This window comes from Aquarana catesbeiana, linkage group LG05 (genome assembly GCF_042186555.1).
Source record: "Aquarana catesbeiana isolate 2022-GZ linkage group LG05, ASM4218655v1, whole genome shotgun sequence".
In the NCBI taxonomy this organism is placed as follows: domain Eukaryota; kingdom Metazoa; phylum Chordata; class Amphibia; order Anura; family Ranidae; genus Aquarana; species Aquarana catesbeiana.
The window spans coordinates 245,320,612-245,343,724 of NC_133328.1; the positions used below are offsets into that span (position 1 = coordinate 245,320,612).

At 41.0% G+C, this 23,113-nt stretch overlaps 1 protein-coding gene across 4 annotated transcripts in view; it reads right to left on the reverse strand.

The window, feature by feature from the left end:
- TRIP13 (thyroid hormone receptor interactor 13) overlaps nt 1-23,113 on the reverse strand; it is a 244,675-nt gene that overhangs the window by 152,360 nt on the left and 69,202 nt on the right. For all 4 annotated transcript variants that reach the window (XM_073630674.1, XM_073630673.1, XM_073630671.1 and 1 more), the window contains exons 3-5: nt 18,295-18,460; nt 11,169-11,298; nt 9,672-9,727 (exon numbers count right to left, since the gene is read on the reverse strand). In XM_073630674.1, the coding sequence (XP_073486775.1) occupies nt 9,672-9,727; nt 11,169-11,298; nt 18,295-18,460 (352 nt within the window). The remainder of the gene's footprint in view (nt 1-9,671; nt 9,728-11,168; nt 11,299-18,294; nt 18,461-23,113) is intronic.

The following is a 23,113-nucleotide window of genomic DNA, read 5'->3' on the forward strand; positions in this document are numbered from 1 at the left end:
TTCATCAGTTTAGGCCAATATATATTCTTCTACATATTCTTGGTAAAATAAAAAACATTTAAAAAAAAAAAAAAAAATCGCAATAAGTGTATATTGATTGGTTTGCGCAAAAGTTATAGTGTCTGCAAACTATGGGAAAGATTTATGGCATTTTCATTTTTTTTTTATAGTAATGGCGGCGATCTGCAATTTTTATCAGATTGCAACATTGCTGCGGGAAGATCGGACACTTCTGACACATTTTTGGGACCATTGACATTTATACAGCGATCAGTGCTATAAAAATGATTACTGTGTAAATGTCACTGGTAGGGAAGGGGTCAACACTAGGGGGCGATCAAGGGGTTAAATGTGTGTATGGGGATAGGACTGAGTAAAAGAGGAGACATATCATTGGTCCTACTTAGTAGGAACAAATGACATGTCTCCTCTCCCGACAGCACAGGGATTTGGGTGTTTACACACCCAAATCCCCGTGTTGGTGCAAGCAATTGCGCACGCCGGCCATGCACATCGGGTCACCCGCCGCGCAGTGGGCGGCTCTTAAAGGGCCGACGTACTCATATGGGATTTTGCGCACCCGTGCCGTATATCGGCGTGAGCCGGTCAGCAAGTGGTTAAACTACGTAGAGGGTTCTTTACTGTAAGAGCAGTAAGGATGTGCAATTCTCTTCCACAGGCAGTGGTTTCAGCAGGGAGCATCAGTAATTTAAAAAAATTATACAAGCACCTGAACGACCACAATATACAGAGATATACAATGCAATACTAACATAAAAGCACACACACACAGGTTGGACTTGATAGACGTGTCTTTTTTCAACCTCATCTACTATGTAACTAAATAATCTAGCTCAAGTTAGCTCTAGCTCCTGTCCACTCCAACACACTACATACTAGAGCTGCACGATTCTGGCTAAAATGAAAATCACAATTTTTTTGCTCAGAATAAAGATCACGATTCTATCACGATTCTCGTGGCGTAACATCATCTTTCACAAAAAATTGGACTAATTTTACTGTTTAGTTTTATTTTAATTCATTAAAGTGTATTTTTTTTTTAAATTTCGTTTGAAAGACTGCTGCGCAAATGCAGTGTGACATAAAATATTGCAACAACCACCATTTTATTCTCTAGGGTCTCTGCTAAAAATATATATTATATATATATATATATATATATATAATGTTTGGGGGTTCTGAGTAATTTTCTAGCAATAAATATTGATTTTAACTTGTAAGTAGCAAGTGCCACAAAAAAGGTTTAGTGTTTAAAGAGGAGTTCACATTTAAAAAAAAAATTAAGTCAGCATCTACAAATACTGCAGCTGCTGACTTAATAATCGGACACTTACCTGTCCTACGGTCCATCAATGTGGGGGGTAGAAGACCCGCTCGTCTCCCCCTCCGTTCGGCGGCGCAGGCATTGCAACTGTGGGCACCCGGCTGTGACTTCACAGCCGGGCACCCACTGCGCATGCGTGAGCGGCGCCGCGATTGGCCGCTCAGTCATCTAGGGCCTGTAATGTGTCCCAGATGATTGACAAGAGGGAGGGGGCAGGGCTGAGCCCTTCCTGCGCCGAGGGGAAGTGATGTCTCCAACCCAGGAACTGAAGGAGGCAGACTACGAGGGACCCCCTAGCAACAGCCATTTAGAGGCTAGTAAAAAAAAAATTTCCAAATTTTTTTTTTTTTTTTAGGCACATTCATGCATTTATTTTTTTTTGGGTGGAACACCACTTTAAGTGGTTAAACTTCCCTCACCTACATACAGAAGTCCATTCCTTTGATCTAAGAAGAAAAGTTACTTTGTTTACTCATCAGCAATGTTGTGATAAAACTTGTCAGGCTGCCTGGATTTTTTTTTTTTTTCAGCTGTGAGACCTTTCTGCACTTGTTAGAAAAAATCGTAACATGCTTTTTTGAAGATCGGGAAGGGAAAAGAATCGCAATTCCGATTCTTGACGATTAATAGTGCAGCTCTACTACATACAGCTGCTGTGTAAGCAGCCTTATATAGTGTGGGGCGTGGCCTTTGGCCAATCATGGCTCTCGCAGCAAAGCGCGCTGCGATTGGCCAAAGCATGCCGCCAACGCTCCATAATGTTCGGTATTCGCCAAATGGGCGAACACCTGATGTTCGAGTCAAATGCAACATCGGGCCCATCCCTAGTCATCAGCAAAAAGATATACCTTGTCTATGAAACCAGTTATTTCACTTACAAACCGATTAAGGCCCGGTTCATACTGGTGCAGTGTGGGAACCGCATGTGATTCGTACAGGAATCGCAACAAATTCCTGTTGAAATCACACGCGGTTCTGCACCAGTGCAATTTGAGTCATTCATTTTGTATGACTCACGTTGCACCGCATCAAAACTGCACAGGATCCTTTTTTTGGCCACATCAGAATCAGATCGCATGGGTTGTCACACCCATGCGATCCAATTCTGCAAAACGCACTGCATTTTGTGAACTGATTTTGGAGTGTCATTAACATACACACCCGCAGCAGTTCACATGAATGGGGTGCGATTTTGATGCATTAGTGTAAATCAGGCCTAAAAGGGTAAGTTCACCTTTGTTTATAGGGTGGAACATGTAACTTGTTTCCACTCCTGCAGCCGCCGTCCGCTCCATTGCCTGTAGTGAAAGCGAACGGGGGCTCTCCCCCGCTTGCGGTCACCGTTTTAAATAAGATGCAGCCGTGTCATTCATTTACAGAGTTCTGTGAACGGCAAACTACAAATACCGACAGCCTTTGCAGCTGTCGGCTTGTAGTTTCAATTAACTACCAAGGCGCTTTCAAGTGCTCTGGTAGCTCATTGTCTTCCTGCCAGTGGGTATCTCCCTCCCCGTATGGGGTACGAGCAGACAAAAACACTGATAAATCTGCAGGAGTCCTGCATGGCATCCACGATCTGCTGATTGCAGGTGCAATGCTTTCCAGGTTCCAAGTAAAATAAATAAATAAATAAATGCACTTTTTTTACCAGCAAAAAGGTGTGCATTTATTTTTTTGTTTTTTTAAAAGGTGAACTTATCCTTTAAATAGAATAGTACCTAGTACATAGCCTTGTGGTACACCGCTAATCACAAGTCTCTGTTCTGAATGAAATCTGTTTACAAGCATACTCTGATATCTATTCTCTATCAACTACATAGCCACTGAATCAGCCAAGTGTTAGGTCCTAGCTTGTACAACTTTTTATGACATCATTATTTACATAGTTAGTCAGGTTGAAAAAAGACACAAGTCCATTCAGTTCAACCATAAAAAAAAAAAAAAAAAAAAAAAAATCATACAATCCAATATACCCAATACTATACCCACAGTTGATCCAGAGGAAGGCAAAAAACCCCAGCAGAGCATGCTCAAATTTGCTACAGCAGGGGAAAAAATTCCTTCCTGATCCCAGAGAGGCAATCGGATTTTCCCTGGATCAACTTTACCTATAAATGTTAGTACCCAGTTATATTATGTACATTTAGGAAAGTATCCAGGCCTTTCTTAAAGCAATCTACTGAGCTGGCCAGAACCACCTCTGGAGGGAGTCTATTCCACATTTTCACAGCTCTTACTGTGAAGAAACCTTTCCGTATTTGGAGATGAAATCTCTTTTCCTCCAGTCGTAAAGAGTGCCCCCTTGTCCTCTGTGTTGACCGCAAAGTGAATAACTCAACACCAAGTTCACTATATGGACCCCTTATATATTTGAACATGTTGATCATATCCCCCTTATTCTCCTCTTCTCAAGAGTGAACAAATTCAGTTCCTCTAATCTTTCCTCATAGCTGAGCTCCCCCATGCCTCTTATCAGTTTGGTTGCCCTTCTCTGCACTTTCTCCAGTTCCCACGATATCCTTTTTGAGAACTGGTGCCCAAAACTGAACTGCATATTCCAGATGAGGTCTTACTAATGATTTGAACAGGGGCAAAATGATATCTCTCTCTCTGGAGTCCATACCTCTCTTAATACAAGAAAGGACTTTGCTCGCTTTGGAAACCGCAGCTTGGCATTGCATGCTATTATTGAGCTTATGATCTACCAAAACCCCCAGATCCTTCTCCACTACAGATTCCCCCAGTTGTACTTCCCCTAGTATGTATGATGCATGCATATTCTTAGGCCCCAAGTGCATAACTTTACATTTCTCAACATTAAACCTCATCTGCCACATAGTCGCCAAATAAGACAGTGCATTGAGGTCGGCTTGTAAATTGGAGACATCCTGTAAGGACGTTATTCCACTGCATAGCTTGGTGTCATCTGCAAAGACAGAAATGTTACTTTTGATCCCAGACCCAATATCATTTATAAAGATATTAAAGAGTAAGGGTCCCAGCACTGAACCTTGGGGTACACCACTGATAACCTTAGACCATTCAGAGTAAGAATCATTAACCACTACTCTCTGAATTTGGTCTTTTAGCCAGTTTTCTATCCATTAACAAACTGATCTTTCCAAGCCTGTAGACTTTACCTTACACATTAGCCATGTGTGGGGAACTGTATCGAACGCTTTTGCAAAATTCAAGTAAACCACGTCCACAGCCACCCCTCTGTCCAAGGTTTTACTTACCTCTTCATAAAAAGAAATCAGGTTTGTCTGACAACTTCTGTCTTTCATGAACCCATGCTGTCTGTTGCTTAAAATGTTTTTTTCCAGCAAGAACTCGTCTATGTGGTCTTTTATTAAACGCTCCAGTATCTTCCCGACTATAGAAGTTAAACTAACAGGTCAATAGTTACTTGGTAAAGACTTTGCTCCCTTTTTAAATATAGGCACCACGTTCGCCCTGCGCCAATCCAGTGGTACCATTCCTGTCATTAATGAGTCCCTAAAAATTAGATACAATGGCTTTGAAATTACAGAGCTCAATTCTTTTAGGATCCGTGGGTGGATGCCATCAGGTCCAGGTGCTTTATCCACCTTTATTCTGTCTAAATATTTCTGGACCATATCCCTTTAGAGCCATTGTGGATCATTGGGGGCTGTGTCAATACCACCCCCATTATGGACATGAGCTTCCCCATGCTCTTTTGTATACACAGAGCTGAAGAAAGTATTTAATAAATTAGCCTTCTCCTGGTCCCCAGTCACCCACTCTAGATTATTTTGTAAAAGGCCTACATGCTCAGACCTGACCTTTTTACTATTAATATATTTGAAGAATTTTTGGGGGTTTGTCCTACTATTTTTTGCGGTCTGGTGAACAAACACTTTAATGCATTATTACATTTTGGTCTGGTGTTTTTCATATAATTTTTAGTAGTACAAATGGCACTACAGTTTCCAATGGCTGTTTGCAACATGGGAAATTTCTTGACACCTGCCATAACCCTCCCCCCATCTGTCCCCATTCCACCCTCCATTAATGTCTGACCCCTAATCGACCTGTCTTCTTGATGTAATTCTAGTTCACCCTCCCCCCTCAATCCTAGTTTAACCACTTCCCGACCGCCGCACGACTATGTACGTCCTAAGTTTGAATGGGGATATCGTTGTTATGGCAGCAGCTAGCTGCCATAACCCCGGTATCCCCGTTTTCGTGCGGCGGCCGGCTTTCAGATAAAAGTGGCCCCTGCGGCGGATTCGCCGCGAGATCACTTTTATCGGTGGCGGGAGAGGGGGCCCCCCCTCCCGCCGCGGTCCGGTGCCCTCCGCCGCTTACCGGAGCCGTCGGTAGCGGCGGAGGCGATCGCGTCCTCTGCCGTGGTGTGTATAGAGACGAGTGAGGCCAAGATGGCGCTCACTCGTCTCCATGACACTGCTGGGCGGAAGCGACGTCAAAACGTCACTTCCGTCCACGCCTCTTAAAGGCATATTTTTTCAAATGTCATTTTTCTAAATGACTTTTTTTTTTTTTTTTTTATTGCATTTTTGTGTAAATATGAGATCTGAGGTCTTTTTGACCCCAGATCTCATATTTAAGAGGTCCTGCCATGCTTTTTTCTATTACAAGGGATGTTTACATTCCTTGTAATAGAAATAAAAGTGACACAATTTTTTTTTTTTTTTTTTAAAAGTGTAAAAATAAATAAAATATTGTAAAATAAATAATAAAAATAAAAAAAAAAAATTTTTTAAAACCCCCCTGTCCCGACGAGCTCGCGCGCAGAAGCGAACGCATACGCGAGTAGCGCCCGCATATGAAAACGGTGGTCAAACCACACATGTGAGGTATCGCCGCAACCGGTAGAGCGAGAGCAATAATTCTAGCCCTAGACCTCCTCTGTAGCGCAAAATATGCAACCTGTAGAATTTTTTAAACGTCGCCTATGGAGATTTTTGAGGGTAAAAGTTTGACGCCATTCCACGAGCGGGCGCAATTTTCAAGCATGACATGTTGGGTATCAATTTACTCGGCGTAACATTATATTTCACAATATTAAAAAAAATTGGGATAACTTTACTGTTTTATTTTTTTATTCAAAAAAGTGAATTTTTTCCAAAAAAAGTGCGCTTATAAGACCGCTGCGCAAATACTGTGCAAAAAAAAGTATTGCAATGACCGCCATTGTATTCTCTAGGGTGTTATAAGAAAAACCATATATAATGTTTGGGGGTTCTAAGTAATTTTCTAGCAGGTAAACCTGTTTTAAACATGTAAACACCTAAAATCCAAAACGAGGCTGGTCTTAAAGTGGTTAAATACTCCTCCAGCCTTCCTATAAACCTCTCCCCCAGCACAGCAGACCCCCTTCCATTCAAGGGCAAACCGTCTTTAGCATATAGGTTGCACCCCAATGAAAAGTCAGCCCAGTGCTCTAGAAACCCAAATCCCTCCTCCCTACACCAGGTCTTGAGCCATGCATTCAGCTCTCTAATCACTCACTGCCTTTCCTGTGTTGCGCATGGCACAGGCAATATTTCAGAGAATATCACCTTGGAGGTCCTTCCCTTCAACTTGCAGCCTAGTTCTTTAAATTGATTCTTAAGGAGCCTCCACCTTCCATGTATACTGTCATTGGTTCCAACGTGGACCAAGACAGCTGGGTCATGCCCAGCCCCTCCCAGGAATTTATCCACCCGGTCCACCACATGCCGAACCCTAGCACCAGGGAGACAGCAAACCATTCGGTTGAGGCGATCCTGGCGACAAATTATTCTATCAGTCCTTCTGATTATAGAATCCCCTATAACCACCAACTGTCTAGGCCTACCTGCACTCCCCTCACCACCTCTACTAGATGGGCTGCTCTCCCCCTGTTAGGGGTAGCAGTGACATCTAGGGCTGCCACCTCTGTGTTTGCCACCTCCACATCTTCACCCAACTTGGAACTGTAGATTATTATGTGGAACTGTATCAAATGCTTTGCTGAAATCATGATAGGCCACAGCACCAATGTGTTCCGAATCATTTGTGATATAGTTAAAAAAAAAAAAAAAATGAAAAAAAGAAAAAAAAAAAATTGCAATTAATTGGATTACACACACACACACACGTATGGTTCACTACCAGGTGTTGGTGTTAAAGCATGCAGTGACGAAAGGCACATGTGTGAAGCCAGCCTCAACATACCACCCTGTGTATAAAAGTATAGGATATTTTTTTAAAAAGCCGACAATTTTATTAGGAAATAATTAAGGTCCTTGTCGAGTGTTAACTGCCTCTGCATTGTTGGTAAGCTTTCCATCAACAGAGTCACATTAGAAAGTGGCATCATGTTACATCCTAAATACAGGTGCAACATGTAGCATTTTGCAAATAGTTGGGTTAGTCTTTAACTGTACAATACAACCAGATAGCATGTCATCACTAAATGGTCTATAAAGAAAAAAAGGCAACAAAGTGCTGGCAATCGGCCTTTCTTGTAAAAGTGATCAGAGCAGCTATAAAGCCACCTGATCACTATATCAGAGCTGCAGAGCCCTCCCCACCCCCCTTTCCGTTGTTCCTGGGCTCTCCCATTCCAACCAGGACCACTGTAAGTGGTTGGGTCGGCTGCCCACAGAGGAGATGAAGGAACATCCATTCTCTTATCTCCTCTGTGATGAATGAAGCCAGAAGCAAGGAGGATTTTGTCGCATCCAGTTTAAAACGCTCTTTCCCTGGCCATTACAGCCAGAGAAGCAGCTGATCAAACACATCTGTGCCTGATCAGCTGCATAGGAGGGCAATGGAGGCATCAGGGATCTAATAGACCCCTCATTTCTTCATAAAGAAAACCTGTCACTGCCTAAAGCTATCACAAGGGGTCTTCTTCAGTTAAATTAAAAAAAGAAATTTAAAAGTGGAAAAAAATTAAAGCGAAAAGTAAACCCATAGATTTAACAATTAAAAAAAAAAAACATTACATGCACGTGGCGGAAATTTAACTGTCACATTGGTTGTGTTCTCAACAAAACTGTCAAACCATCCAATGGCTGGTGTACTAACCGATCATACGTGCAGCATCATGGCAGCTGAAGATTTAACAGAGGCCAAGATGGCAGCTTCCATAGATAAAACCAATAGGAGGGTTTACGTCCACTTAAAATAAACCCCCCCCCCCGTCCTCCAATGCAAATGCACACGTAGGTCCGGCACGCATATGTAAACAGTGATTGCACCACACATGTGAGGTGTCCCTGCGAATGCCTCCGACAGAGCAATAATTCCAGCACCATCACGTTTAATGCCGCGTACACACGACCGGAATTTCGGCCCGCAAAAGACCGATGAGAGTTTCTCGACGGAAAATGCGACCGTGTGTATGCTCCATCGGTCTTATGCTGCCAAATTCCAGCCAGGAAAAGATTGAGAGCATGCGCTTAATTTTTTGGTCGGGAAAAGTTCCTATCCGAAAATGCGATCGTCTGTGGCAATTCCGACGCGCAAAATCCCTACGCATGCTTGGAAACAATTCGACGCATGCTCGGAAGCATTGAACTTCATTTTCTCGGCTCATCGTAGTGTTGTACGTCACCACATTCTTGACAGTTGTAATTTCAGCTAACTTTTGCGTGACCGTGTGTATGCAAGGCAAACTTGAGCGGAATCTCGTCGGAAAAGCCATCATATCTTTTTCAGAAGAGAAAACCGATCGTGTGTACGCAGCATAAGTCTAAACTGATAACCTGTGTTGCCTGTGGACAATTTCAGGTACCATAGTTTGTCGTCATTTTACAAGTGTGTGCAATTTGAAATATTGATAGGTTTGGAATGTATTCACTGTACTTGACACAATATCACGTTTTATATTTTGCCACACAATTGGGTGTTATACTGTGTTTGTGTGGACTAAAATTAATTTTAAGTGTATTTTTTCCTAAAAATTAGCATTTGATAAACGGCTGCACAATTATCATAAAACATAAAAAAATTGCAACAGCCATCATTTTATTCTCCAGGGTCTTTGCATTCAGAAAATATATAAATGTTTGTTTATGTGAAAAATGTCAATACTGATCTATAGGCAAGTGGTTTATTGTCTTGTTCAGTAATAAGGCCATCTCTGTATCTGTGTTGCAATCATGGAAGTATAATAGGCAAAGTGTGGATATTCGGTTTCATCTGGCAATTATTATTCATGTGTTCCACCCCTGCACTTCAGGATTAACGAAAGTACACTGCAGATATGGTCTTCAGTTCCACAAGCCAAACAAAATGTAAACAAAAGGCTATCACAAAATCACTGATTATGTACAAAACACATAGGCACCGTCAAACAGAATTTACTTACATTTGACTTTATTTCAATGTCATATATTAAACTCTCCCACAGTCCATGAAACTCAGCTGAAATTTTTAAAACAGCAGATTTCAAGTATTATTGTTATGTTAAGAATCATACTACTATCGTAGCAAAATTAGTAATACGTTATCACCAAAAGACCACGTTTTGGATAAAATGCAGGAAGAAACATTTCAGAATAGTCACAGCTAGAAATTTAACCTTCTACTATACATACTTTTCTCACTTAGAATGCATTTTAGAACAGTGTTGTAATTTACTATTCCATAGCGGTTTCTTATATTTTTAGCATAGCATCATGCATATAAATGATCTCAGTCAACTATGGCTCTTTTGAACTCATCAGGATGGGGTATCATTTAGATTTTATGCGCTACAAAAACGTTTAGTTCATGCCATAAGTTCTAGGTTTAATACGCTTTCCGGCTATAAACATCTTTTGTATCTATACTATTGTTAAATTATAGCTTTATAACTGTAAAAAAGATTCTTCTTCTTTTCCGATGATTGTGAGACAAATTTCTTAGCTGATATGATGAAGTCAGCTTAAATCAAACCGTGTGATTTATTTCCACACAAAAGTTACAAAAATACTTACAAAGATTGTACATTCAAATTCTAAATAAATGTTGCTTCAAATAAGATAAAAGATATGAAGATAGAGTTGTTTCAAAAAATAAGTTCATGACATGTGCTTTAAAAAATAGCTGCTGTGTCCTTTGTTCTGAAAGCAGCTGTAACAAATCTCTGTATGCTGGGTTTCTGTAGATATGTTTGCTGTGCAGTGCAAGTGTAAGAGAGCTTCCTTCATGCTGGCCTTCACTTAAAAAAACTTGCTCTTTGTTAAATTTTGCACCGAATAATACACCCTCCCATATTACTCCCTTCGTCCTTTCCCTTCCCCTCCCCTCTAAGGGTGGGGGCTAAGAGTAGGAATGAAATATGAACAGCATATCTAATTAACTCCAGACACAGGAAGTGGTGGATGATAGTGTCTGCCACAAAATGACTATACACATAGTTTCTTAAACATAGTATCAGTAACATACAAATTTGTTAATGAAAATATAACCAGTTATATCAATCATATCTTGACAGCTTCTTGAAATTGAGAACTCAGTTCAAATGTCACATCTGTAAGTTATTAATTCAAAAGACCTCACATGTACACAATATTACAAGTGATTTCATAAGCTCAGTTATACTTGTATGGCCGAATTAAAATTTAGAAAGGATATAACAACTATATACTTTTTTCTACTGTAAGATACTGTCACTATTTATAAAACCTACATCGCCTTTCAGCAGTGTCTTTGGCTGCAGACATACTTGAGAATCATGATTTGTTTTTCAGAGCGGTGTGCTGATTTTCAGAGAACATTAAAAATGGCTTATTGCATCTGTGATAAGTACTGGGATCACCAATCTTTCTTGCACCAGGACATCAGAAACTGCAGTTACATTGTTTATACAGATCTCTCTTACCAGCAGGCAAAATCCAGTGGTCAGCTGCCACAAGGTCCCCATTTTCTTCTTCCAGATTTTCTGAACTGGGACCTTCTTCATTTAAATGAAAAACATTCACAAATATACTGCACTTGCTAAGATCAATGGGCTTCAAAAAAGAAAATAGAATATTTAAAATTAAGTAAAATACAATTTTCACATTTTTGTTCATTTTTTTTGCATTTCAATGCTGCTGATGTCCTCTAGCTTTTTTCATCCATCACTTGTCTACCCCCACAGTGCCCCCCAAACAAACCCAATCCTGTTCTTGATCCAGTGACGTGCACGAGAACCGAGGCTCTTTCGGCTCTCTCCCCCCTCATTGGCTCAGATACAGCAGCAAGAGCCATTGGCACCCCCTCCCTACCTACATTATCTCTCCTACCTACCTACCCTGCCTGTGGTGGCTTCATTTTTTTTATAACATTTTAGCAAGTACATGCAAAAAAAATAAAAAAGGCAGTGGTGATTAAAAATCACCAGAAGAAAGCTCTGTCTTTAAAAAAATTATATAAAGTTCATGTGGTTACAGTGTTGCATGACTGAGAAATTGTCAAAATGCAAAAGCGTTGAATAATGAAAAAATGGCTTGGGCAGGAAGCCGGTGAAACAGTTTGGTCTGGAATTGGTCAAAAAATGTTTCTGATAAAATGTTCTTAATTTACTATACAAATTTTCAAAATCACAATATGTGGACGAGAAGGCCTAGCTCTAATTCATCCCAAAGATGTTCAATCGGGTTGAGGTCAGGCCTGTCTGCAGGCCAGTCAAGTTCTTCTACCCTAAACTCGCTCAGCCATGTCTTTATAGACCTCATTTGTGCACTGGTGCGCAGTCATGCTGGAACAGTAAGTGGCCATCCCCAAACTGTTCCCACAAAGTCGGGAGCATGAAATTGACCAAAATGTCTGGGTATGCTGACGCCTTAAAAATTTCCTTCACTGGAACGAAGGGGCCAAGTCCAACCCCTGAAAAACAACCCCACACCATAATCCCCCCTCCACCAAAATGATTTGGACCAGTGCACAAAGCATGGTCCATAAAGACATGGATGAGCAAGTTTGGGTTGGAGGAACTTGACTGGCCTGCACCTCCTGACCTCAACATGATAGAACACCTTTGGGATGAACTAAAGCGGAGACTGCGAGCCAAGCCTTCTCGTCCACATCAGTGCCTAACCTCACAAATGCGTTTCTGGAAGAATGGTCAAACATTCCCATAGACACACTACTAAACCTTGTGGACAGCCTTCCCAGAAGAGTTAAAGCTGGTATAGCTGCAAAGGGTGGGCCAACTCAATATTGAACCCTCCTATTAAAGTTCATGGGCGTGTAAAGGCAGGCATCCTTCCGTTTTTTATTTTGCATTAAAGATTGCATTAAAGGTAAAAAAAGCTTTTACCTTTACAACCACTTTAACTCACAGGCTTTCTACCCACAGGCTTCCTACACGCTGACTGGTCCCCCAAGGCCTCTTCTATAAGGTACTCTGGTCGGTAGTTAGACTCTAACATCATCACATACAATGCAGGACCAATAGTGAAGATGGCACAACCCCAGGCATCAGGGAGAAGAGGAGAGTTCTTGACACTTGCCGGATCGATGAATAAAGGCAAGTATTAGGAATTGTGGGGGAAAGGGGGGCCAATGGGAGCAAGTGGGACTTTATATGAAGCATGCAGTCTCAGGTGGTGCGGGCGGGTGCCTTGCGCTGGGCGTCGACGTCACGCCCATTCCTCCATGCGTTCTGCATCCTGTTTAGAGCGCCACTGCGCGGGTGGTCTTGCTCCATCTGCGTGCATCACAAGGGGATGGTTTGGCGCCAAATGCAGGGTGCCTTCGATGCCCGGGTGGCGTCTCCCTCCCCACATGCACGCAACGTGACGTTGGGGGTGTGCCTTGGCCGTGCCCATGTACCCCTTTCCTTGCTGGCCCTGTGTCCTGGTCGGATTCCCTTACACACATTGCCATTCATTGGACCTGCTCCTATTTGAGGTAGTACCACTTGTCTTGAATTTCACTTGTTTGATGTTTTAATTTAACATCCCCCCTTTTGCAGTTCCTTACATGTTCAATTATTCATCATATTCACCTATTTTAAATTCTTTTGTTATGAGGGTTCTGTCACATATATCAGCACATCACATTTTCCCTATTCCTATTGTCAATATGAGAAACTCCGTGTATTATAGAGGCTTATATATTAGTAATTATGGTCATTGTCTACACAGCCCTCAACAGACGGTGTTATTTATATCCCCAGCCCTGAAGGGAATTTGCGTCCATGGATGCCTGTCCACCTTGGGGGAGGCTTTGGTGTGCGTTACGGTCATTCTACACTTTCCCTCGGTTTCCGTGCTTGACATTACTGGTGGGCTTCCAGTTTCCAGTGCCGCACAGTACCTCCTATATACAGCAGACCTGTTTGTAAGTACTACCATGGGATTGGCTCCATTCCAAAATGTACATCATTTCCTCTGCTATATGCTAACTATTCATGGCAAATTATGCATCTCATTTTAGATCATTTTTACAAGCCTGCTCCTGATGAGTGGTAACACCAAACCACGAAACGCATTGAGCTAGTTTGAAACCGTGTTTGTACTTACATTGTATCTATAATGATCATGTCATATTCTATACATATCTTGGGGTATAGGATTGAAAGACCACTAATCTAGGGTTTCGTTCCTTATACACCTATGCAGATCAGAGAGTTTGGAGGTCATTTTAATTATTGTAGTCATTGCTTTAATATGTTAATAATCCACATGTATGTGTATATAGATGGAATTTAAGGGTTTTATTACCACTATCAATTATTGTTTTTATCTTGTTATTCATGGTCCTATTTTACCAAAATAAATACCAATATTATATATATATATATATATATATATATATATATATATATATATATATATATATATATATATATATATATATATATATATATATATATATAGATAGATAGATAGATAGATAGAGATATATATCTATATATATATATTAATATTAGGGATGGAGGTCCAAACAATGAAACAATGGTCTTGTTTTGAAGGTAAGTATTATAGCATATTCCTCTACCCTAAACTTAAAGTGGAATTCCAGGATAAAGCTATCTAATCTTCAAACTGCTCCCACCCTTCCAGACATGACTAGGGCAATAATCATGAGAGTAAAAGTGACTATTACGGCTGACACTCGCCTTTCCCAAAATATTGTCAAGCTAATATCCCTTAGTTCATTTATACCTTGGAAAAAATACTTGTCATATTCAAATAAAGAGGTACCCAAAGGGTATTCCAAAGGCAATAGCAATGATCGACATGTTTGAATATCTGTGTTGCAGAAACAGCAGTTTTGAATAGTGAATTTGTCCAAAACAGCGATACCACAAATGACAAAAGTCAGTATCACATAATTAAAGGCCCAACTTTGTGTTACTTTTTTTAAAGGTCCTTTAGGGTGGGTGGTTGGATAGAAAATAGCTCCACAGCGTCTGATTAATTGCCCCCTTTTGTTGTATGTACAATAAATATATATATACACATACACACACACACACATACAGTGGGGATGGAAAATATTCAGAAACCCTTGAATTTTTCACTCTTTGTTATATTGCAGCCATTTGCTAAAATCATTTAAGTTCATTTTTTTCCTCATTAATGTACACACAGCACCCCATATTGACAGAAAAACACAGAATTGTTGACATTTTTGCAGATTTATTAAAAAATAAAAATATCACATGGTCCTAAGTATTCAGATCCTTTGCTGTGACACTCATATATTTAACTCGGGTGCTGTCCATTTCTTCTGATCATCCTTGAGATGGTTCTACACCTTCATTTGAGTCCAGCTGTGTTTGATTATACTGATTGGACTTGATTAGGAAAGCCACACACCTGTCTATATAAGACCTTACAGCTTACAGTGCGCATGTCAGATCAAATGAGAATCATGAGGTCAAAGGAACTGCCTGAAGAGCTCAGAGACAGAATTGTGGCAAGGCACAGATCTGGCCAAGGTTACAAAAAAAATTTCTGCTGCACTTAAAGCGGGGTTCCACCCAAATTTTGAACAATATCTGTATGTATTCTCTTCCTTGCCTAGATGCTGACATGCCGTTTAAAAAAATTTAAATCGCAATAATTACCTTTTATTTTTCTATTCTTCTTTGCACTTCTTGGTTCTCCTCCCGTGGGAGTAGGCGTGTTTCTAGCCTCTCCCAGACTCCGCACAGTCTCCTGGGAGCTAGTCTCAGGCTTCCCAGGATGCCATTGAGCATGTGTGGGAACGAGCGGTGAATGCTGGGAGCACAGCATTCACCGCATCAAGGAAATAAATGCTTGTGGGCTTCAAATGCCCACAATGAAGATGGAAATCGCCTGCAGTGAATAATATAAGTTATTCTTTCCGACGAAATCTGACACAGGCGGACATATTACACACAATATGTGAGTATGTAATGCTGAGAAGAAAAGTTTGTGAATGAACTCAAAAAAAAAAAAAACGATAGATAGGTGGACCCCCGCTTTAAGGTTCCCGAAGAGCACAGTGGCCTCCATAATCCTTAAATGGAAGACATTTGGGATGACCAGAACCCTTCCTAGAGCTGGCTGTCCAGTCAAACTGAGCTATCGGGGAGAAGAGCCTTGGTGAGAGAGGTAAAGAAGAACCCAAAGATCACTGTGGCTGAGCTCCAGAGATGCAGTCGGGAGATGGGAGAAAGTTGTAGAGGGTCAACCATCACTGCAGCCCTCCACCAGTCGGGGCTTTATGGCAGAGTGGCCCGACGCAAGCCTCTCCTCAGTGCAAGGCACCTGAAAGCCCGCATGGAGTTTGCTAAAAAAAAACCTGAAGGACTCCAAGATGGTGAGAAATAAGATTCTCTGGTCTGATGAGACCAAGATAGAACTTTTTGGCCTTAATTCTAAGCGGTATGTGTGGAGAAAACCAGGCACTGCTCATCACCTGTCCAATACAGTCCCAACAGTGAAGCATGGTGGTGGCAGCATCATGCTGTGGGGGTGTTTTTCAGCTGCAGGGACAGGACGACTGGTTGCAATCGAGGGAAAGATGAATGCAGCCAAGTACAGGGATATCCTGGACGAAAACCTTCTCCAGAGTGCTCAGGACCGCAGACTGGGCCGAAGGTTTACCTTCCAACAAGACAATGACCCCAAGCACACAGCTAAAATAATGAAGAAGTGGCTTCATAACAACTCCATGACTGTTCTTGAATGGCCCAGCCAGAGCCCTGACTTAAACCCAATTGAGCATCTCTGGAGAGACCTAAAAATGGCTGTCCACCAACGTTTACCATCCAACCTGACAGAACTGGAGATGATCTGCAAGGAGGAATGGCAGAGGATCCCTAAATCCAGGTGTGAAAAACTTGTTGCATCTTTCCCAAAAAGACACATGGCTGTATTAGATCAAAAGGGTGCTTCTACTAAATACTGAGCAAAGGGTCTGAATACTTAGGACCATGTGATATCCCAGTTTTTCTTTTTTAATAAATCTGCAAAAATGTCAACAATTCTGTGTTTTTCTGTCAATATGGGGTGCTGTGTGTACATCAATGAGGAAAAAAAATGAACTTAAATGATTTTAGCAAATGACTGCAATATAACAAAGAGTGAAACATTTAAGGGGGTCTGAATAGTTTCCGTCCCCACTGTATATACAGTTGTGCTCATATGTTTACATACCCTGGCAGAATTTATGATTTCTTAGCCATTTTTCGGAGAATATGAATAACAACACAAAAACTTTTCGTTCACTGAAGGTTAGTGTTTGGCTGAAGCAATTTATTATCAGTCAACTGTGTTTACTCTTTTTAAATCATAATCACAACAGAAACTACCCAAATGACCCTGATCAAAAGTTTACATACCCCAGTTCTTAATACCATGTATTGCCTCCTTTAACATTAATGACAGCTTGAAGTCTTTTGTGGTATTTGTGGATGAGGCTCTTTAACTTCTCAGATGGTAAAGCTGCCCATTCCTCTTGGCAAAAAGCCTACAGTTCCTGTAAATTCTTGGGCTGTATGAACTGTACGTTTGAGATCTCCCCAGAATGGCTTAAGGATATTGAGGTCAGGAGACTGAGATGGCCACTCCAGAACCTTCACTTTATTTTGCTGTAGCCAATGACAGGTCGACTTGGCCTTGTGTTTTGGATCATTGTCATGTTGGAATGTCTAAGTACGTCCCATGGGCAGCTTCCTGGCTGATGAATGCAAATGTTCCTCCAGTATTTGATAACATACTGCATTTATCTTGCCATCAATTTTGACCAAATTTCCTGTGACTTTGTAGCTCACACATCCCCAAAACATCAGCGATTCACCTCCGTAACTTTCATTATAGGCCTTGTTGACTCCTCTCCAAATGTAATGTTTATGGTTGTGGCCAAAAAGCGAAATTTTGGTCTCATCGCTCCACATAACTTTGTGCCAGTTTGAGGCACAAGTGAAAAAAAACATGAGTGAAAGAAATGGTTTTGTGTTATTCATATTCTCTGAAAAATGGCCAGGAAAGCAAATTCTGCCAGAGTATGTAAACTTATGAGCACTACTGTGTGTATGCATATATAATAATCATTTTCTAAAAAAAAAAAAAAAAAATGGATGTTACAAACAAATGCAGCTTTTGCAATACTCCCCATTTAACTTGGCATGCCCAGCCTAAGCACCCCTCCCCCACAGGATATCCTTAGTCTGGGACACATTTAACCTGGATGATCAAGGACATACAGTGAATGCAGGGTGTCACAGACCGGCTCCCTGAGGGGGTGTTACTATGGCACTCAGTATAAAAATACAGAGAACACTGATGTCATGTCACACTCTCAGCATCATTGATGACAGTCCACCAGTGGGAAAAGATCCTAGGAGGAAGAGGACCCTGTGTGTGATGTGCCTGGCCTGAAGACATCTGGATAAGGTAAGAGCAAAAATAAAAAATAAAAGATTAAAAAAAACATGGGGGCTGTCGAGAGTGGAACCCGAAGCTGGACTTTAAAATTTAAACTACAGCAATCTGTAATAAATTTCAAAACACAATAATGCAAATGTAATCAATATTCCTTACCTGTCTGTCTTTTACTTTTAACTCTGTATCTACAATGGCCACTGAATTTACATTCTTTGTTAAAAACACATCATCAAACTCTGTCCAAGAATAATCACCAAACACAACGCAATGCCTATTTAACAGTTGTAGAACACGAGTTCTTATTTCTTCAGTCTTTGCGGTGCTAAAGATTAAAACAGAAAAATGTGTTTATTCTGTAAAGAAAAATGTGGTTTAACCATTGGAATTATCACAATTAAGAATTTCAAAGAAGACAATCCAACAACTCCAGAACCATAAATAATTCTCCACCTTTGTTGTTAGCCCCAGCAGCCTTTCGGCTGGTCTCATAGGCTTAGTACTTGTATGTTTAACAACTAATAATACTTGTACTTTAATATCTTTGTATTAGTCACTTATAAAAAGTGATCCTCAAACGACAAAAAACTCTTTAGTCAAATGAAGGGCAGAATGTAATCGTACCGGTTCAGGATTTAAACCTTAAAATATATAGAGGCACGATGAAAGATTTTAGTGCTAACTGGTGCTCTGTTAAGAGAAATGTATCCTCACTTCCTGTTGATACGGATTTACCAAACCAAAGAAAGCGACTGAAGTTCTCTAACAAAAATGTTTTGTTTTGTGTCCGTTACAGACAAAACTAGATAACAAAAGTTTAACATAGTGTACACTCAAAGGCTCAGTTCACACTGGTGCGATGCGAGAACCCTGCGAATCCAGTGCGGATTCCCGCATCGCACACGAAAGCGCACAGTGGTTCACAAGGAGATCTGCGAACCGCTGCGGGTGTCAACGTAAAGTTAATGACACCCGCAGCGGTTCGCAGATCACAGTGCATGTGACTGGAATGTGATCAGATTCCAGTGTGGACCAAAAAAGGGTCCTGCACCATTTTAGTGTGAATGCAATGCGATTTCAGCCATACAGTTTGTATGGCTGAAATCGCACAGACATCACATGTGATCTGCACAGCAATGCGAATCACATGCGATGTCTGGCATCGCACTAGTGTGAAGCGGGCCAAAAGCTAAAGAATGTTTGCTGATCCCGGAGTTCAAAGTTAAACTTCACTCTCTCAATCGATTGACTATTTTTAATCCTTATGCTGTTAAGCGTTCGAAGATATATAGGAAAGTATATCATATTTGCTTGTTTTAAACTTTTTATTTTACATTTCTTCAGTTACTTCCTGGTTTCTTACCTAGGCAAATTATATCATACATCCCAGGAGTCCTTCAGTAGGGGAGGAGGGGCTTTCTCAGCTAAGCATTCCTGCTTGCATGCCTGAGCTAAGAGCAGCTAGATTTCAAAAAGTAAATGCTACATGAATCATTTGCCCTTACTCAAGATGGCCACGGCCAAAAATGATAGAATGTTTTTTTTAAAAGTGATTTCTCAACAAAATAAAGCATGGAGATTTATTATATATAGAGATATTTAAAAAAAAAAAAAAAAAAAACCCTACAGAATAAATTGGTGGGTTGTGCAATTTTTTTATGTCACACGGTATTTAAGCAGCAGTTTTTCAAGCGCAAATTTTTTGGGGTAAAAAAAAAAAAAAACACGTAATTTTAATGCAAATGGTAAATGTTTACTGGTAGAATATAAAAGTTGATGTTACGCCGAGTAAATAGATAAACATGTAAAGCTTTAAAACTGCACACGCTCTCATTCCTTCCCTATAAGGAAGTCACAGATCATGTAGATCATGTGACGAAACTCGTCAGGCGGAGCAACATGAATTCATCACGCCCAGAAGCTGTGTAGTGGTCATTTTAACACATCCTCACCAGATGTCCATGCTTAGGGGGGCAATGTATATGCAATACTTTCTTGCTTTTAACCTTGTGCACAGAAAGCATAGTGCACTTTATTTGTGAGTATTATTTCATCTTTTTACCGAATAAATGGTTTTATCTGAAGGTATTAGACTATGGAAGGTTTTCTGTTTCATTTATGCTACTGAGCGATACGTATCCTGAGGCATTGTTTGGGGATTTGTTCTCACCTGCCCTTTGAAGGATTGCTGCAATAATTTACAGGTGTCTGGGACAGCTCTGGTTGACCTTACCATTGTGTAGGTCGGCCATGGAGGTAATCGGCAGTGGAGATTAGTAGTGAATACACAGAGGTGAAGCACTCCTGCATAACATTCCGTTGGTGTGCACATGAAATTTGAGCAGGTTTGTTATTTAGAGCTTTTAGGCAACATTAACGCAGGACATTTTTTTTATTGATGTGGACTTTTCTTTTCGTTTTTTTTTTTCAATTTAATTTGAACTTTGTGTTTAGTTTATTGCACAATTATACCACATATGCATTTTTTGTATGCTATGATTTACAATTAAGTATATGTGTGTTTATATGAGGATCACAATTCTGTGAATATGAAGCATTTAAGGGTGTTCTTGGTATTTTATGTTTGTTATTCATATATTATTTCACACAACAAAATATTTTTGTTTATTTATTTTTTTAGTGGTGTTGCGGTTTAATTTTTTTGTTTTACGTCTGTGTATTTCTTCCATCTGTGCAGTAATTCAGTATAAAAGCTTTCCTCTGTGAAGGAACTTCCTGTAATAAAGACTGGTCACTGTTGCTCTCCTTTTGCTAGGTGACTGGTCTGGTCTCCCCTCCTGTACTTCTCAGCAGGAAGCATGTAACGGGTGGGGCCTGCTGGGTCCCTTCTTTAGCTCTACTCTCACAGCACAGTTTAGTGATGTCAGTGCTACTTTTAAAAGTAAAGTCAGACTCTCCTGGATTGTAATTGACGCTGTAAAGTGTTAGTGCTCTTTGTACTCTATGCTGCACTAATTACTGTACCTTCCAATTTCTCAATAAATATATTCTACTTGTGAAAATCCAGGTTAGACTTACCTGTAACTTGTTTTCCAGAAGCCTTTCAGGACAGCACCTGAGAGATCGTGACTCCTCCCAACGGAAACAGGACACGCCTCCTTCCAGATCTTTAAAGGGAGGCACCTCCCTACCACACATCAGTTGTAGAAGGGAACTTCCGGCTGGAACACATAAGCACATATGTTAGTCACAGCATAGTACATCAAACTTATAGGGCGGGTCGTTGCTGTCCTGAAAGACTTCTGGAAAACAAAATTACTGGTAAGTCTAACTTGGATTTTCCCAAGGCATCTTACAGGACAGCACATGAGAGGATAACAGAGACTTACCCCCTTAGGGCAGGACAACTTGACCATATTGCCGCCCTGCAAATTTGTTCAGGGGTGGCACCAGCTCTTTCTGCCCAAGTGGCCGCAAGCGCTCTGGTTGAGTGTGCACGAAATCCATCTGGCGGAGACAACCTTGCACGCGAGTATGCTTCCAGGATGGATAATTTTAGCCATCTGGCTAATGAACCTTTAGAAGCCTGGCAACCTTTCTTGTTGCCCGAAAAAAGGACAAATAACGAGTCTTTACGTCTAAAGTCCTTTGTGATTTCTAGATAGCGTAACAAAATCCTTTTGACATCCAACATATGAAAAAAGGTCTCCTTCTCCCCCAATGGGTTAGCACAGAAGGTTGAGAGCACAATGTCTTGTGAGCAATTATGCATTGAAGCTACTTTAGGTAAGAACTTTGGATCTGTCCTAAAAATAACTATCCGGAAACACTGACAGGTAAGGTTCCCTAATTGACAGAGCATGTAGCTCACTGATCCTGCCTGTTGAAGTAATGGCGATCAGGAACACAGCTTTAAGAGTGAGACATTTGAGTGACTCTTCTTCCAGAGGTTCAAATGGACTCCTTGCCAATGATTGCAGTACTACCGACAGAAATTCTTGACCGGATACTGGCTTTGATCTTGCAAGAGCTCTAAAAATAACAACCAAAAAAAAAAAAAATATATGACTACCAGCGGTTCAGAGGCCACAGATTTTTTTAAGAACACCGCTAGCGCAGCAACCTCTACTTTCAAGGTACTGACTGCAAGTCCCTTATCTGCCCCATCTCGCAAGAACTCCAAAATGGAAACAAGGCTCCTTGGGTCTTGGGCAGATGAATTGCACCATAAATTATAGACCTTCCAGACTTTGGTATAGATGGCTCTTGTTACTCTTTTCCTACTTCATAGTGATGTTGTAATTAGACAGTCAGAAAAACCCTTACTCCTTAGCAGCTGCTCCTCAGATAGCAGACTGAGAGATAGCCTGGCTACTTCTGGATGATTTACTGGACCTTGGATTAGCAGATCTTGCCTGAAAGGTAGATGCCAACAACGCTTTGTCGCGATTTCCAGAACGGTTGAGAACCAGGCACTTTTCGGCCAAAACTGAGTCATTAAGATGACTGGTACCCTATCCCGTTGGATCGTCTTTAGTACCAGTGGGATTAATTGAAATGGGGGGAAAGCGTAGCAAAGGTGAAATCTCCATGGATGCGCCAGTGCGTCTGTCCCTAGTGATCCGTTGAGATTGTTTAGGGAAAAGAACTGTGGAACCTGTGCATTCTCTTTTGAGGCGAACAGGTCCACCTCTGGCTGTCCCCACATACTGGAAATCGTTGCAAAGACCTAAAGGATTCAGAGACCACTCTGCTTTCTTGAACGGGGTACTTGCTTAGGAATTCCGCCACTCTGTTCAGGGTCCCCTTTAGGTAGATTGCTGACAGGGATAGCAAGTGCTTCTCTGCCCACAGAAGAATTTCCGTTGCCAGTGCTTGTAAGGACCTGCTCCTTGTGCCCCAGTCTGTTTAGGTAAGCCACAGCCGTGGCATTGTCCATCAACACATAGGGCGGCACAGTGGTGTAGTGGATAGCACTTTCACCTAAAAGTAAGAAGGGTCGCTGGTTCGAATCCCA